At 50.8% G+C, this 17,843-nt stretch overlaps 1 protein-coding gene across 13 annotated transcripts in view; it reads right to left on the bottom strand.

The window, feature by feature from the left end:
- Nucleotides 1–3,509: 3,509 nt before the first annotated feature.
- The window catches only part of ASAP1 (ArfGAP with SH3 domain, ankyrin repeat and PH domain 1), a 350,901-nt gene continuing 336,567 nt past the window's right edge, over nt 3,510–17,843 (bottom strand). For 12 of the 13 annotated variants that reach the window (XM_067711247.1, XM_067711248.1, XM_067711250.1 and 9 more), the window contains 4 exons: nt 15,274–15,332; nt 10,179–10,633; nt 8,271–8,393; nt 5,271–6,271 (listed from right to left, as the gene is read on the bottom strand). In XM_067711247.1, the coding sequence (XP_067567348.1) occupies nt 6,197–6,271; nt 8,271–8,393; nt 10,179–10,633; nt 15,274–15,332 (712 nt within the window). In that variant the 3' untranslated portion in view covers nt 5,271–6,196. Of the gene's footprint in view, nt 6,272–8,270; nt 8,394–10,178; nt 10,634–15,273; nt 15,333–17,843 lie in introns of all 13 variants that reach the window. The other variant, XM_067711252.1, reaches the window with a different exon arrangement.

Raw genomic sequence — 17,843 nt, 5'->3', positions numbered from 1 at the left:
AACCATTCTACTGGGACGGACATTTGGGTAGTTTACAGGTTTTTACTGTTATCAACAGTCCTGCTATGGACACTCTAGCATGTTTTTTTGCCCAGCACATGCACGACTTCTGCCCGGGAGCCTTGGGTCACGGGGCATGTGCATATGTCTAGCTGTTGTAGGCATTCAGCCGATTTCACTTTGACTCTGCTCCTATTCTCGGCCTACCCAGACTCCCTTCCCTTCCCCGCGCCGTGTGAGCTGCTCATCACCCGCACCCCCTACTTGGGCACAGACCAGACTCAGCTTTGGCTTTAGGCTGGAGAGCGGACCCCGGCCACCGGCACTGGTCTGGAAGGGAAAGCAGGACAGCCTGGGTGCACTCGCGGCTCATCAGCTCTAGAGCTTTCTTATGGTGGCAGAGCCGTAAAAGGGGACCCAGATAGGGAAGCAGTCGACTGCTCTCCGGAGGTGGAGCAGGCCAGGGGAGCCCTGGTGTCTGGGTTTTCTAAGTGGTTCCAGCTGAGCAGGAACTAAGCTTGCGCATTCAGACAACGTATTCTTGTGCGTCTTTGTTCTGCAGCTTAATGCACCATAGAAAGAGGCCCATTGTCAGGCCTCCTGTTTACTGGGTGAGAGTCAGCAGTATGCAGTGGGCAGAGCAAACCTGGACCAGAGGCTCCCTCTGACCCTTGGTTGGGGAGGACGTTCCCGCCACCGAACATGACCCCCGTTTTCAACAGCGGGCGTTCTTTTACTTATTTTGCCAGGAGGTTTCATGTGCTCACTCACGCAAGGAATACTTGGAGGTCAGCAACTGCACGTCAAGCACTGAGGAGATCTGTGTGATTTCTCACTGGTATCTGGGGAAGGTGAGGTTTACAGTTCTTGTTGGGAGACTGAGAGGGACCCGTGCCCGCTGGCGGTACCTGGGGACCACCTGCGGATACCGGTAAAATGCAGATCCCTGGGCCCCTCCTGAGACTCCAGGTTCAGGGCCGAGGAATCTGATTTTAATGCCGAGGACCCCAGGTCACGCTGGCCCAAATCTCAAAACCTGGCCCTGCTGGATTCTCAGGCCAGCATGCAGGTGACACGTGTGCCATCTCTCGTCCTCAGAACTGCTTGGACCTATAAAGTGAAAGTTTAAATCCTGTCCGAAGATGTGTGAAGCCGAACAGGGCTTCTCCCCTGGTGGTTTTGAAGAAGGTCAACGTTTTGGCCTTCTGAGCCTCTGACTAGGGTTTGCTGTGTGGTAAGATTTTTGCAAAACAGCTGTGTTTACCTGAGCTCTAATTCCTGTTTTCAGGAGTTTAAGGGTTTCAATGCCTGCACACGGGGCTGTGGTGCTGACGGACAGACACACTCACTCAACCACCGCTTTCTTCTCAGTCACAGGCTGCATGTACCGGGACACCGGATGCCAGCCCAACCTCTGCAGAGCAGCTGTCCAAGAACTACTCACCCGGGGCAGCTTCTGCAAAGGCCGTCACTTCTCTGGACTGCAAACTTCGTTGCACTTCCTGGTTTACACTTCCCTGGGGCTGACCTGCCCTGCAAGGCTGGAGTGGGCCGGCTCGGACCCAGTCAGTAGCAGCAGAGGCAACACAAGGTCATGGTTGGGAGCTACACGGGCCCTGACCTCTGGGTTCGAGTCCGGCCCCTGCCCCTCACAATCGATTTGACTTTTGGCAAGTCACATCTTCACCTAAGCATCAGTCTCCTAAACTGTAAAACGGGTTAAGATAATCGTTCGGCTTCACAGTGTGGCTGGGACGAGCGCGGTCGTGCTGATATGGCACTGGGCCCGGGGTCGTGGCCGCGATGCAGGTTAGCAGTTCCCATGCGGGAGAGGCCCCCCAGGAAGAAGGAGTGCACGACTGCTGGGGAGGGGTTCCTGCCTGTGCCTTCACCACTGGTCCCTGCTCCGGCTGCTGCAGGTACGTCACACACTGTCCCACTGGCCTTTGCGCAAGCTCTCTGCCTTCACCTGCTCAGTCGTGCAGGCCCCCAGGATGGGCACAGACCCCCTTCCTCCAGGAAGCCCACCGGCTTCAAATTACCTACATACTGCAGATTCCGGGAAATGAAAGATTTCCATTTGGTATGGATGAGAACACATGGGGGGCAAAGTAGAGTAGGTTGAATTGCCCCATAATTGTCAACACTCCTACCCCACCCCTGCCGCACATACACCCACATTCTGGGAGGAGGAAGACTTAAAAAAAATATGGCGGGGGGCACAGGGTCAGGGGAGAGGAGGGAAACGCAGGGCTGGGGAGGGAGAGGTCGGGGAGGCTGGTGCCGAGGCCACAAAACCTTGGGCCTCCACCTGCTGCCGTGACTCACTGTGACCTTGGGCAAGCCACTTCAGCCCTACGAGTGCATCTCCTCATCTGAAGATGGGCCGAAGGAGGAGGATTTCTGCCTCCTACAGGACCGACTCCACGTACAGGCAACAGCAGCCCATCTACTGTCCAGGGCTTGAAGGACCCTAGGGAGAGAGATCAGGGTGCCCTCCTGTTCCTAGCATCCCTGGGAGACGGGCCACGGGGGGCTCACAGCATACTGGAGGGGCTGCTTTCAATGGGGGGCCAGTGTGTTGACCTCAAAGAGAGGCTGCTCCAGGTTTAAAACAATACATAACCAATGCAACCATTGAAGCATTCTGTAATTAGATGGAAAGCTGGCTGCCATCCAGGTAATTACGGCTTGAAACACCCAGGTAATTATGGTCACCTCTCCCAGATACATCCCGATGGAAAGTCACAGGCTTCTGTGCCAAACCCCATTTTCCCCACAGGTTGGTCTGTAGGGTTTATCTTGCCGAGGTGTGTGAACAGGCGTCAAGATCTACCCACTTTCACGAAAGGAGACAAAAGAAATGCTGAGACCAACACTTTGGAATCTTCAACGCCGTGGTCTTGGTCAGCTTTCCACGGCTGTATTTCCCTGGCTAGAATTTCATGATGCTGACCACCTCCCAAGTGGTGGAAATTCTGAGGATGGCCTTGGAGCCAGAACTACTCACCCGGACCCCCATGGCTGCTGCGCGGTGACGGATGTTCCTAAGCCTCCTGTCAAGCTCTGTGAAGCCGGGAGGGCTTGCTGAGGGCGAGATGAGATAACGCTGCCCAGTGCCTGGACCTGGGTCTGCTCATGGTGCAGTGGCACCAGTGGTGACAGCAACATGACACAAGTGCACGCACAGCGCTTGGCCTGTGCTGGCTGCCGTCCAAGAGCTTTTAATGCATCAACATGTAATCTTCATGACTGCAGGCTGGGTGCCTGGAGGTGGGAGTGGGAATTGGGTGGGGAGGGGGAGGGAGGGAGGGAAAACCAAAACATTGAGGTCCGTGGTTCGTAAGCCGAGGACAGGGAAGCACATTATTTAACCAAAGTGAGCGTTAATGTAGAAGTTGAATGACTTGTGTTACCTACACCCCCCCAAAAGCACAGCCAAGTGAAGTTTTGATTTCCTCCAATCAGAAGAGTAGTGGACAACTCACAAAATGGCCTGATGTCAGATGTTTGGGATCAACTGAGAATACGTTTATTTAAAAGCAATTTTAAATATTAAAAAAAGTAGAAATGAACACATACAGTACTTGAAAACTGTCACATTAAATACATGTGAAATGATGAGTGTACTGATGTCTGAGCGTAACATCCAGGTGGGAATTCGGAATTTAACTCGTGGCGCTATGGGATTCCTATACAACATGTTGGAAGTTCTAGGCAATAAAAAAATAAATAGCAATTGCTGTTCAACCGGAAAATAAGACACACACTATTTGCAGAACATAGCTTTCCCCTCGGGGGGGGGGGGGAAGAAAGAACTAATTAGCTATTTTTTCCATAGGTTCCATACCTTCAAAATACTCTATATCATGTACAAAATTGCAGATAGTGGATCACTGAGTTTAAGAACAATACCAGATTCAAACTCAACCAAGGTCGCCAAAGGTACTTATACCTAGTTTTCCTATGTCCCACAGTAAGCTGGGTTAGAGAGAACTCAAATTCCTGATGGAAAACAAAAACAAAACCAGAAGAAAGAAAACAAAACCCAAAGTTTTTTTTTTTTAAGAAAAGGCATTTGTGTAAAAGTCACTCCAAAAGGGGAAAAAAATAGACGCTGACTCCATGTAATTTTAGATATCTACCTCTTGTGTTTTTTTAAAAAGCCAGTTTATTTTGAGATCAGTTGAAAATACTGTAGGCCACAAAAATGAATGGTGCTTCAATACAACTTAAGAAGTATAGATGAATGAACTGGGACACTAAATAACTTCAGACAGTGACTTCCTGGCCTGACACCCATGTGGCTTAGACACTGAGGCTGTGAACGCTGTCAGCCACATACACCAGCACGTCGGCTGGCTCCCGGTGTCTTGTTCTGTGTGGGGTTCACGTGTGCCATGACGCTGAGGAAGCAATTGCTTAAAATCATTTTCCAGTAACAGCTGATACGTTGCAGGTTTGTCATGCAAGGTTTATTGATTAGGTGGCTATTCAAAGTTTTCATAGTAATCACTTAAGCAGAACTAAATTAATATTCACTGAGCACTGACTCTAGACTTTATTAAAGAAGGCTTCCCCTAAGGGTTTGGTTGGGAGTTGTGCTTCTGTGAAATGAACATTTCTTACTCATCGCCAAGATTATCTGCTTAAAAATATTAGTTTTCTGTGCTGTTGCCAACACAGCAGTTTAAGCAAACTTAACGCCAGAACGACACACGAGCCTCGGAATCAGAGAGCAGCCCCACTGACTGTGGAGCGAAATGACTGTATCCTTTCCCCAAATTCAGACTGACGTAAAAGACTGAAAAACTCACGATATTCTTAATGGTCTGATGGACACAGCTGGGATGAGAAGGAAACCGAGAGGGGCAGAGACTCCCGGCAGGAAGAGCGTGTTTCACAGTGCAATTCATAGCAGCGTTCAAAAACTTGGTTATGAATTGACTTGAAGGTAACGTGTCTGTTGAACAGAGCTGGAGATCGGAAAACTTATCTATGACTGGGGCTTAGTAAAGAAAATGGAAAAAGAGAAGGATGGTTTCAGCACCTGGATTCTGCAGGGGGGATAAATGACGTGCAGAACTGACTTTTGAATTCGTCATCTTCCTGAATAATCTTTTGAAAGTTTAACTTTATCAAGAACAAAACTCAGAAGAGACTTTAAAATGGACACATTGGGGGCGTTAGCACATCTGAAGGATGCTAATTCGTAACGGGATATGTAGATGCATACTCTCGAGAAAGCCAAATGACTGACTGGAAGCAAATACTGTTGCAACCTTATAATTTCTCCTTTAATGGCAATCAAGTTTAAAAAATGTACAGTTCAACTTATCCATACTATTCCTTTATAAAAGGCAGATTTCAGGTAAGCTTCTAAATGCATGCATAATGTAGAGGCTAATATTTTCTGGCAGTCCTTGGTTCCTGAAAGTTGAACTTCATCAGATGTCTTAAACTTCTGTGAAAATAGTCATGAAGGATATGTTATTTTTGCATAATGAGGTAATATCTCAGGGGCGGGTACTCATCCTCTTAAGACAGTGCAAACCCACTTGTCTAAACTTGCATGAGGCTTTGGGCACTGCAGAATGCCACCCAAGGTTTTGGGTCAGTGAATATTTTGCTCAAGGAATAACACTTATATTTAACTGAGCACTTTTCTGTAATAAATACCAAGGTCGGTTTTTGTAGCTGTAAACTGTGTACACAGATAACTACAGGCTGGTCTGTCATGGAGCCGAAAGTTTCACCTGGAAAACAGAACCCACCTCTTTGCTAATGGTGCATTTTCAGTAACACAATGGAGAATACTGTATCGTCAGGAACAGAGAGGCAACTCTATGCCCTTCAACGGCTGCTGGAGACCACTTCTATTTGCAAAGCCAGCAGTTCCTATATTCCTGTTTTTGTTTGTTGGCTTGGAAAACAGCATAGAGAGAGATGTAAGTGCTAGATGTCAAGGACGGCTTTGGCAAACCAGTAAGGCGCACCGGGTCCCGAGGCTACCCTAATACTGGCGAAGGCAGAGACCACAGGGCATTCACAACACACGCTACGTTCCCCTCCCGCGGCGGCCCCTCCGGGAGCCTCCCGTTCAGTGACAGCAGCTATATACACGGTGAGCACAGGGCCACGTGGACGCAGCAGTCTTGCATGACAGGTGCAGACAGTCTGAAGGTTCTGCTTTTTGCTAGTCAGACAGGATGTGGACAAAGGACACCGGAAAGACCCCTTTCCTCTCGGGCTGCCCTTCGATGTGCCCGATCTGCAGGGAGAAAGGAGAGGTGTCAGGCTGGAGGTGGCCGGTGGGTCAGAGCCCCCGGAGTTGGCCCTGACCCGGGCGAGACGCAGACCCCGGTGAGACACAACACGCAAGCACCATACGGGGGGGGGGGGGACCACGTTCACGTGGATCGCTGCACCCACAGACAGCCCCGGGAGGTACAGTCCCGTGACCCCTCACTTTATACACAAAGGGACAGCGGCCCAGAGAGGGGGCTGACCTGCCACGGTCTCGCCCAGGCTGCAGCTTCAACAATGCGCTCAACCAGGCTGTCTGGCCACCTTTCCTGCTGGGCGACCTCAGGCAAACCGTGCTAAGCCTCCTGTCTGTAAAGCGGGGCTAAAAAGCCCCTATTTCTCAGCTTATTGAGAGAGTCCACCAACAATTATGTACATGGAAGGGCCTCTGTGTACCAAGAACCTGCTTTCTGGCTGCCGTGCGGGGGAAGGACATTGTGAAAGTTTGAGATGGACGAGGGCAAGTTTTATGGCCGTTTTGTCATCTGCTGCCTAAACCTGTAAGCCATGGTTACCTGACAGAAGTTCCTAATAACTTCAGTTACACCAGCATTAATTGCATTAAAGAGAAGCCTATGAGGAGAAAGAATAACGACACGCACGCTGGCTTCACATGACAGTTACGGAGAGAGATCCAGGCCCGCTCTCATTGCCCTGCGTGAAGCACCTGCCGCACAGACGGTGGCCGGCGCAGGAGCTGCGCGTCAGCCCAGGGCTGCTTCCTTCGTTTACCGGGACTGTGGCCGCGGGCGGTCACCCGGGCCACTGTCCACCAGCTTCCCTTCTGGAGAGTGGAGTGAGGCCTGGCCGACCCCCCTCACGGGGTCTTAACTGGTGTCGTGCACGTGAGTTCTTGCCCCACTTTTCAGAGGAGGAAACTGAGGCTTACTGAAAGGACATGCTTTATCCAGGGCCTCAGAGCGAGTCACCTTGGGCCTTTAGGGTCCATCTCCTTGTCAAGAGTCTAAGCTACCAGACTCCCACGTCAGAGAGAGAGGGAGAGAGTCCAGGGTTCCTCAACCTTGGCACTCCCGACATTGGGGCCACATGGTTCTCTGGAGTGGGAGCTGTCCCAGACACTGCTGGATGCTTAGCAGAAGCCTTGGCTTCTGCCCCCCAGAAGCAGGAAGAACCCACCCTGCCCAGGTCCCAATAATCAAAATGTTTCCAGATGTTGTCACATGTGCCTGGAGGGCAAAACTGCCCCTGGCTGAACCAGTGCTGCAGTCCAAGCAAAATCCCCACGGCTGTGCCCAAGAATCTGAAGTCACTGTCTGGGCCCAAAGGAGGGGAAGCCAAAAGTACATGTGTGTGCACGCGTGCGTGTGTATGTGTGTGTGTGGACGTGCACATGTTCCTGGGCATCAGCAGGCTCTGCTGGCTCAGCTGTGACCCACAGGTCCCTTTCTCGGCAGACAGAGCCGGGCCCCTCTGGGCTGGAGGGGCTCAGGCTGCCAAGGAAGAATTCCCACGCTGGGGTCAGGAAACGATCGACTAGGAAAGCACAGGAGGCTTCTGCCCGCTGCACCTCTGCCTGGTAGGGCCCACGGGAAGCTCCCTCCGGCCGCAACCTAGACAGCCGTGCACATGTCAGCCACCCCTGCAGCCACCGAGAACCGGGGCATCTTCAAGCGCCACGGCGGGAGGACAGGGACGCCTTTCCTTCCTGACACCTGGGCAGCAGGTTTTCACGTAAAAGGAGCTTCACATATTCTCATTCAATCTGCTAGAGTCACATGAAGCAGGGATCATGCCCCACTTGACGGAAAGAGAACTGTAGGCGGGATGAAGGATGGAACTCGGGAAGAAGGACGCACGGTGGGGAAGGGCAGGGCCTGAGCAGAGCTTGGCTGGAAAACCAGAGAATATCCAGAGCTTACAGCTTGTGGTGGGATAAGGCTAAAGCATGTGTGAAGGTGAATTCTCCTGACCCGGGCGCCCTGGTCCTCACGACTGGTACATACCCACCACTCCTGGTCTTCCTCTCCGGTGACCACGATCACCTCGCCCTCCATGAAGGTCAGCTCGTCGTCATTGTCTGCCTGGCAGTCATAGATGGTCTTCACTCGCCTCACCTTACTTTTCCCCTTCAAAAAGAAACGGGGTTTTAGCTCACAGGACAGACCGAAGGGAAAGAGACACACTGACCTTGGGCGATTGAGTTAACCTCCCTGAGCCTCAGTTTCTCCTCGGTGAAAGGGGGGAGGCTTGTGGGCAGGCGCCCCGAGCCTTGGGTGACCTCCAGACACGACAGTCCCTCTGCCCCGAGCAGCAGGGCAGAGCCCGGTGTGAGCGAGCAGGCAGCCCCGATGACTTCCATCGGATGGCAAACGTCACGGGCAGGGACCAAAATCCAGCTTCACCCAGAACTGCAAAGCGCTCTCCCCTTCCCCAACCCACGGCAGCTTGCAGAGATGACAGCAGAGTCTAAAAATGGTTTGGGGAAACATGCTGCAAAGCAGGACGTGCAGCTTCTGCACACGGAACGTGCGGCATAAACACATTTCTCAGCCCCTCGTGCAAAGCACTGAGTCAGCACACGCTGGTTAAACAGGGCAGGGCAGCCTGGGGCGGGGAGGACGCCAGGCAGTTCCCCAAAAAGGTTTTAGCTTTTGACCCATTTTGACTTGGGCTTTTATTTGTTGGATTTCTAGTTCTTTGCAAACAGGAAAATGGAAATAGGGAAATGACCTTCTAGAGGATGTTTCTGGTGCCCAGCTTATTAAACAATTAGGAAGAAAAAAAGCAAGCTGTGTCTCTAAAAGTTTCGGGTCAAGTGCTTTTCCTCTCTGTCTGCTGGTTTCTCCCTCGGTCAGTCACCCTGACGACCCGCTGGCTTCTGCAGCCCTCTCCCTGGGCTGTGCTGGAGCTGGTGGGGTCTGAGAAGCCAGCGGAGCTGTGGCCAGTAGAGATCTTAAGTCTTCTCAGCTCTGACTCTGTGAGCAAGCTGTATGTGGCCACTTATGACAGGGAGGGTTACATGAGATGAACAGTAAAGCGTGCAGCAGCACAAACTGGAATTATGCGCACGTCAGGGCCATGCGTGGTGCTCGGGCGTCTCGGGAGCCTGCCCTGGAGAACAGCAAGCACCCACTGCTGAACGCATGTATGGTCTCCCACCCAGGGGAGGACGGATTTTACTCGTCTCACTTTTCCTTTAGTACCGAAGTGACACACTTTTATTGCAACGTTGTTTTTTAATAGTAAGATGTGAGTAGAGGCTTTTAGTCCCCCACTAACTGTGCTCCTTAACCGGGGTGCTCGTGACCCTGTGAGGGTGTGGCCATGGGCAGGACAGACAGCACACGTGCATCTTCCCAGAGCTCTGTTTTTCCAAAAAAACATTTTGGGGCGGGCAGCGGGGGTGAAAAGCATGTTTACATTAAAGTAAAATGGCTATATCAGAGTAGAAAGCATTTCAGGACAATGGTGGAATGGGAGACTTCAAACCAAATTCTGTGTTGGTGCAAGTCTTTTGGGGCTCTGCGCCCAATTCCTCCAGGAAGATGCCGTGAGAAGCAGAGGAGCGGGGTGCTCAGAACCCTGAGAGGGAGACCGCTTTCCTGTGACCTTGGGAAAGGAAAGGTCTCCTCCTCAAGGATCTGAGGCAAGAGTGACCACTTGCTGAGTGTTACTGGGCACAGCTCATCTGTCACTGCATTTCATCACCCATGAGCTCAGGCACTGTCCTAGCTCTAGTCATGCACATATAAGGAAACCTAGGCTCAGGGCACGTAATTAAGTGGCCAAGCCCCCGTGGTCACAGGGAACGCAGGTCCTGAGGTCTGTCTGCGGGGTCCACAGCCTGGTCCCGACCCCCAGGCTCCACGCCCCCTCGATGCCCGAGCTGGGCCGGCCGGGTGCCCACCCACCGTGTTGATCTTCCTGGGCAGCGGCACGGGCGTCTCCGGCAGGGTGGGCGTGAGGTCGTTGGAGTCCTCGGACGCCTGCTTCGGGATATTCGGGGAGAGATCGGCCGGGTGTGACTTGGGGGCGAGCTCTGGGGGCGGCTGGGCCTTGGGAGAGGCGTCTGCCGCCTGGGGTTTCGCCAGCAAGTCTCCCAGCTGCGGCTTGGGCGGCAGGTCCTTCACCTGTGGCTTGGGAGGCAAGTCTGCGAGCTGCGGCTTGGGGGGCAGGTCTCCCGGCTTAGGTGGCAAGTCTCCGATTGGGGGTTTGGGAGCCAGTTCCGTGGGCTTCGGGGGCAGGTCTCCGGGTGGCGGCTTCTGCGGTAACTCTGCTAACTGTGATGACTTCTGAAAGAGTTCGGGCGGGACGTTGGCTTTGTCGAGGGAGAGATGATGGCTGGTCTCTGTTTTCCTTAGTGCCACTGCGGGAAACAACACAGAGAGGGGGGTCACTGGACGGGAACGTGAGGGGATCAGCATTGCCCTCCTCTGTCACGGTTACAGGGAGGAGAACCAACCCCGAGGGAGTGCTCTGCATGCAGAGGCACGGATGGCCTGCTTTGAAGTCGGAAGCCTGGGAGGCATCCACCTTACAATGCGTGATTTTATGCTTTAGTTTATGAACAGGACATCCAAAGTAATCCAGAATAATAATAATAAAAAACCCCCACAACTATAAACATAATACAGATTACAGAAAACTGAGAAGTATAGAGCTAAAGGAAAAGTTTTCCATAAGCCTCCTGCCTAAATGTAGCCATTTAAAATACTTTGATGTAATTTCCTCCTGGACTTTTCTATGTATTCTTCATAGATAAAACATTTATCTGCTTTTAACTATATACTGTTTTAGCAAGAACATTTCCTGTGTTAATAAAAATTCTTTATTAGTAGCATATATATAGCTAAAGTATTTATTTATGTATCTGGCTGCGCCGGTTCTTAGTTGCAGCACACGGGATCTTTAGTCGTGGCATGTGGGATCTAGTGCCCTGATCAGGGATGGAACCCGGGTCCCCTGCACTGGAAGTGCAGAGTATTATCCACTGGACCCCCAGGGAAGTCCAGTGAGCATTCTTAATGTTGCAGTCTATTCCGTTCTACAGCAGTATCATAATGTACAATATTATTAATTCCCCACGTTTTATATGATTCATGCACTATGTAAGAGAGAAAAGGTTCCTCCCTCACCACGCCCACGCACCCCACCCCCTGAGGTAACCTTTGTTCATTTGAGTGGTGCACATACATGGGTGTATGAATTATCTTTTAACACCCATAAATCGCATTACAATACATACACTGTTCGCAACTTTGTTTTCTTCCCATTTAATATGTTTGGGAGAATTTCTAAGTCAGTTCCTCCTTCTTCTCTTTAATGGCTGCGCGGTACTCCATGGCTTGGAAATTCTGATGTCTGTTGAAACCTTTGCACAGCTCTATCCAGTGGAACTTAGGACACTAAGGACACATCTTCAGATCAGGCTTCACCACTTACTTACGAGCTGTGTGACCGTGAGCAAATTACACGACCTCTCTGTGCCTCACCTTCCTCATCATGAGTTGACATACGTACAGAATTTGCCAACAGCACCTGGGAGGTTCTAGGTATATCAGAATATCATCATTACTGCTAGACAAGGGTCCTTGAGGCCAGGATTCACCGAGCACATAGTATGTGCTCAACGAGGACACAGCTGACTAAGGCACACTGAGTGAGTCAAACTAGCCAAACTTTATTCTAGAAAAATACAAAATTCAGAAAGATATTCTCAAAATTTTATGTTTTAAAAAAGAAAGACAAACCCCAGTATTGTAAACTGTCACAAGCTGTACTGCAGCCTGCCCAGCCATGTCCCTTCCTAAGGAAATCAAATTCAAGGACACCCTGCTCCCAGGCTGGCCCAAGAGATTCAGCCGATGTGGCTCCGCTCAGAAACTGACAGCAGGTCCGTCAGATTCCTCTCTTGGAAGTCAGATACTGTGGTAAACAAAACTCTGAGGCACTGATGGGGGAGAAGCTGGGAGAGTCCCTGAGGCAGTGGGGCTGGAAAGCCTAGCTCTGAGCCACATTTCTGGGGAAACAGAAACTGTGAGTAAGTGCCGGGCCATCCGAACATGCAACTCTGATTCTAGAAATCTGTCCTAAAAAGGGATCAAAGCCAGGTACTGACATGCCTGTGTTGAGTTGTTCAGCACGGCACTGTTTATAGTGAAAAAACTGTGAACAGGGTGAATGTGGAATAGGACAGACTGCTTAATATGTCCTGGTATCAGACAACAGAGTACTATGCAGCCAGTAAGAGTGTAATTTATGTCATGGAAAGGGTTCTTGATTTATTATGTGACAAAAATCAGCTTACACGGAGACGTAAAAAAAAAGCATAGGAAAAAGACTGAAAGGATAGACCAGATTGTTTATGCTGGGTGGTGAGACTTCAGGTGGTTTGTATTTTCTTCTTTATGCTTATCTGTATTTTTAAAATCTTCTAGGATGAATATATATTACTTTTATAATACAAATAAATAAGAAGGAGACAGTTTCTCCTCCAGGGAAGCCTGCCCAATCTCTGGCTATTTTATTTCCAAGCTGAGTTGGGTTTTCCCCTCTCTAATTAGAAGTCCTTTCTGAACTGCATTCTTAACTCTGATGGACAGACAAGCAAATATGGTTCGTTCCTGAGAACGGACTCAAAGGACGTAACAGGAGGAGGAGAAGGAGGCGGAGGAAAGAGCCCGCACACTCCCAAGCCCACATTCCCAACAGAGGGAGTGCCGGGCAGAGGATAGCACCCACCCAGTGGAAGAGCGCAAGCCTAACGACATTCACGAAGAGCTCACGGACACCTGAAAAAATACGTACGTCAAAATGCTAAGTGGAAAAACCCAGGATGCAAAACTGTAGTTTCATTATGATGACAACTGTGGAAGAATGTAAGGGACCAGGTAGCTGTATCACAGTGCAGAACTATGGTGACTCTGTTCAGGTTGAAAGATCCCCTAAGGTTTCTATACTATTGCCTTTTTTTTTTTTTAATTTAATTTATTTATTTATTTTTGGCTGTGTTGGGTCTTCGTTTCTGTGCGAGGGCTTTCTCTAGTCGCGGCAAGCGGGGGCCACTCTTCATCGTGGTGCGCGGGCCTCTCACTATCGCGGCCTCTCTTGTTGTGGAGCACAGGCTCCAGACGTGCAGGCTCAGTAGTCGTGGCTCACGGGCCTAGTTGCTCCACGGCATGTGGGATCTTCCCAGACCAGGGCTCGAACCCGTGTTCCCTGCATTAGCAGGCGGATTCTCAACCACTGAACCACCAGGGAAGCCCTTATACTATTGCCTTTGCAAACTCCTTAAACAAATGGCTCTGTGCAGCAGTCTGTCCCCAGTTGAGAAGGCTTTAATTAAGCCTTTTAAAAGGTGCCTGAAGGAGTTTAAAAATGCGTGATGCTTGGGAGGGAAAAAGAGTGAGATGTGGCCAGGACGGTCCATACGAAAGTGCCAGCTGGTGGCAGGTGCTTGGGGGGAGCGGGGCAGGCAGTAGAAGGAGCTGCAGCCCCGCACCTCCCGACGTCACAGACGCCCTCTGTCTCCAGCTCAGGAGGCTCAGAAACACATCCGGGGACTCTACCTTTTTTTGGGGTGAGAGAGGGAACCACTGGATGGATGGGACAGAGTGACCATGGATCACCCTGGCTCTTCTGTTGAGGAAAGACTGCAGGGCCAGGGCAGAGGCAGATAGACCAGGTAGGAGGCTGCAAGAGTCTAGACAAGAGATGATGGTCCCATGGACCATGGTGAGAGTGGGGGACATGGGAAGGAGTGCCTGGATGTTAAGACACATCGAAGGGAGAACCAGCAGTACGTGTGGAAACACTGGATGTGGGGCGTGGCAGGATGGAAGGAGTTGAGCTTCCTTCTTAGGTTTTAAGGCCCAAACACCTGGACCTGGACAATATCGCCTGTAACAGATAGGGACACTGTGGGAAAAACAAGTCTAGGGGGGTGGGGTCAGAAGCGTATTCAAAATCTTAAGCTGAGCAGCCTGTTAGACATGTGATAGAGCAGAGATATTACAGAGCCTGGTGTGTGTGAGTTTAGATTATAGAGGGATTCTTGGGCTGGGGGGATAATGTGGAGGTGCCAGGGTGGGTTCCCCAGGGAATGAGGGCACATTCACAAGAGAAGTGACCATGGCGAGCCAACCTCTGGAGGCTGAGGACACGAGGAGGGCCCAGCACAGGAGGGGAGCAGGGACTGTCAGTGCCCTAAGAGCAGGACGGTGTCCATAGGCCAAGTGCAGAGAGAGTAACCAGCCGGGCCAAAGGCTGCAGGTGGGCTGAGCTTGACCACCCGCCGACGGCCTTGTGGAGTGGTCTTAACAGAGGATACGTGAATGGATCTTGGCTTTGAGTATCAGCATCTGGAACTTCACTCAAAGAGAGACGATCAGATGGCACGTCCCTCTCAACTGAAGAACGCACCACAACCCAGGAAGGAGCTGTGCAAAGCCTGAACTTGTATCTGATCGGGTCTCTTGATCCAACTTTCAATTGCTAGGAAATGCAGAGGAACATGTTAAATAACCACATGGGGATGCCGGTCAGCAAAATCCAGCCTTTCTGAAGCATCATCTCATTTCGTCCTCACAAAACCTGGTGAAGCAGGTGTCCTGGCCCTACTGACAGGTGAGGAATCTGAGGCTTAGGGAAGCTTTGGAGTCCCCTGCCCAGGCCACACAGCTAGTAAGTGGCAGAGCTAGTACTGGTTCCTAGGTCTCTCTGATCATGTTTGCAAGAAAAGAAATGGCACCTGGGGATACTAATGATGTGTCTTCTGAAAAAGCATGATGTTTTTAAGGAAGAGTTTGGTGTTCTGCTAATCACAAAATTTGGACCTATAAGTATTTTTCTTCATTAAACAAATATTAAATACACATCTACTACATACCAGCTACTGCTCTAGGCATCTGAGATAGAGCAGGGAACAAAACAGACAGACGCCCCTGTCCCCTTGGAGGGTATAATGACACTCTAATTACATGCAAATATGAAAAAGATAAATCTTACCTTTCTGAGGTAGTTTAGGAAGAACTCTTGGGCCAAGGGCAGTCTTTGCAGAACCGGTGCTAATTAATAAATAAGAATCAGTTAGGATCTCAAAGTGCTATAAAATCAACAGCAATATATATTACTCAAGGAAGTCATAGGAGTTTACAGAATTATCTAAAAAGTCTTTCATAATTTCTCTAACAAAAGATTATCGTCTGCTTTCCCTAATTCAAAGTTTGCCTGGATTTCCCTGAGGATTATCTTCTTATTCCCAAGTCGGTAAAGTGGAGTCAACAGGGAAATTCATGCAACAACTAACCTCTGAACGACAGAGCCTAATTCCTCCTCTTCTCGAAAGCTTTCCCCAGGTAACAGCGTTTATGAAAGCGCCTGGCACACTGCAGGTGGCGCCCCCAGTGCACTGCACAGAAGTAACTCAACTCATGGGACCCCAAAACGTAACTCTTGTCACCTCCGTTTTCACAAGAGGAAACCGGAGCCTGTGCAGCTTCAGTGACCGGCAGAAGGTCCTGAGGCCGGTCAGTGGTGGAGCTGGATATTCAGACCCAGCTGTTTGACTCCAGAGCCCTTATGTTGTCTCTCTCTGCACCAGAGCAAACAGCTTGGGTCTCAGGCCTCCAGACTTTCCCTGAGCTTTTCCTCCTTTTGGGCGACTTGTAAACGAGCAGAGGAAGAAAGCCCAGGGAAGCAGCCCCTGGCACAGAAGCCGCCCTGTGTTGTCTGACATCATGTGACTCCTCACACCCCTGCCACTACCGAAATGCCAGCGCTGCAGGTGGCATCTCTCAGTTGGAACGCACTCTGTTCCTTTTACAAGAGGCTCTATCTATTCCCAGAGGACACCGGGAGCACTGCGGACCCAAACAGCAATAGCATCCAAGTGCCGGACTTGTATCTGCCAAGATCCCCTTTTATTACCTCGTTTATCCTTTTCTGTCCTCTGGTGGCCTAAGAACTGGCTTTCCCCCCTTCTTTCTAGCCTAACTGCATTTAAAAGGACAGGAAAAGGCAAACCAACCAAAAAGAAAACAAAAGTCCGATAAGAAAGATGCAACGCAAGCATCTTCCATCCTGGCCGACAAATCGCCCTTGACCTTAACTGCTCTTCCCTCGGCTCCTCTGAAATCCTACGGTCTCTGGGTTACTGGAGGATCAGGCTGTTGAGATGAAACGACACCGGAAAGAGTAAACACGCGAGGGCTGTGCTCTGAACATTGCTGGAGTGTGTGTTTCGGCCTCAGCATCTTCGCAGGGATGCACACATACCCACCATGGACGTAAGTTCAATGGTTTCCTGACCAGCGTACTGAGGCCAAGCCAGAGGCTCCGAAATGCCTCACATGGGAAACCTGGGGTCAGCACTGCACGTGCGTGGACTCAGGCTTCTTCCTATGCTGCTGGTGGGGCCGTGTGCACGTGTGTGTACATGGGTATATGTGTGTACACGTATATGTGTGCGTGTACATGTGGGGGGCTTGATTCCATGTAAAAAACACTTTGTGGGCACTTTCTCTGCATCAGACTCTCCTTCCTCTGGAAGGAGACCACCTGTCCTGCGGTTTAGAGCCTCCCAGGGCAAGGTGGGGAAGGGCTGAGTGGAGTGGCAGGCACGGCGAGAGGAAGGGGAGGCTGTGGAACGTGGCGTCTGAGAACCCCCGGGGTGAGTTCAGCTTTGCATCTGCTACCACTTAAACTCCTGGGGTCCGTGTCCTCATATAATACTGAGGGCAGCAGTGCCCAGGCTGCCTCATAGGGTTATAAAGACTAAACGAGATAGTGGCATTAAAAGAAATGAGGACTTCGTTTTTTAGCTTTGACAAGCTCTGGGAAGCGGCTCCTTGTGTCCCTATCTGGGTCACACTTCTCGAGAAAACCCTCTGCGCTGGGACTGGGTAGATGCTGCCCACAGAAGACCTTCCAAAGTATCTCATTTCAGTGGAGGAGGGGAGAAAGGGACACCACGCCCCCCTTTTAGCCTAGCTTAAAAAAGTCTTACAGGGCTTCCCTGGTGGCACAGTGGTTGAGAGTCCGCCTGCCGATGCAGGGGACACGGATTCGTGCCCCGGTCCGGGAAGATCCCACATGCCGCGGAGCGGCTGGGCCCGTGAGCCATGGCTGCTGAGCCTGCGCGTCCGGAGCCTGTGCTCCGCAACGGGAGAGGCCACAACAGTGAGAGGCCCGCGTACCGCAAAAAAAAAAAGGCTTACAGACAGGGAATCTGGAAAGAGTCATATTTTTATGTTTGAAAATCTCTAGGCTATTGGATTTCCCTGAGATTCATCTTTTTATTCCCAAGTCTGTAAAATGGAGTCAAGAGGGAAGGTAACAAAACAAAATGACTAAACTAAAAAACTGAAGATAAGAACTCATTCTGGCAGACTCTGCGATCCTCGGGGAGGTGGGGTCCATTCACGCCAGGAACCTGGATGTGGAGAGCACTGCTTCCCTAAAACAAGGTCTGCAGACCCTGCCCGGCCTCGAGAACTGTCTGCCAAGGGGCTTTTGCAAACCAGGGGAAGCACTCAGGTTCTCAGCATGATCAGCGCCAGCTGGCAGGCCACACCTTG

The sequence above is a fragment of the Pseudorca crassidens genome, chromosome 17, assembly GCF_039906515.1.
Source record: "Pseudorca crassidens isolate mPseCra1 chromosome 17, mPseCra1.hap1, whole genome shotgun sequence".
Lineage (NCBI taxonomy): Eukaryota > Metazoa > Chordata > Mammalia > Artiodactyla > Delphinidae > Pseudorca > Pseudorca crassidens.
The sequence above is the reverse complement of the archived record's forward strand: the minus strand, read 5'-3'. Positions and strand labels throughout refer to the sequence as shown.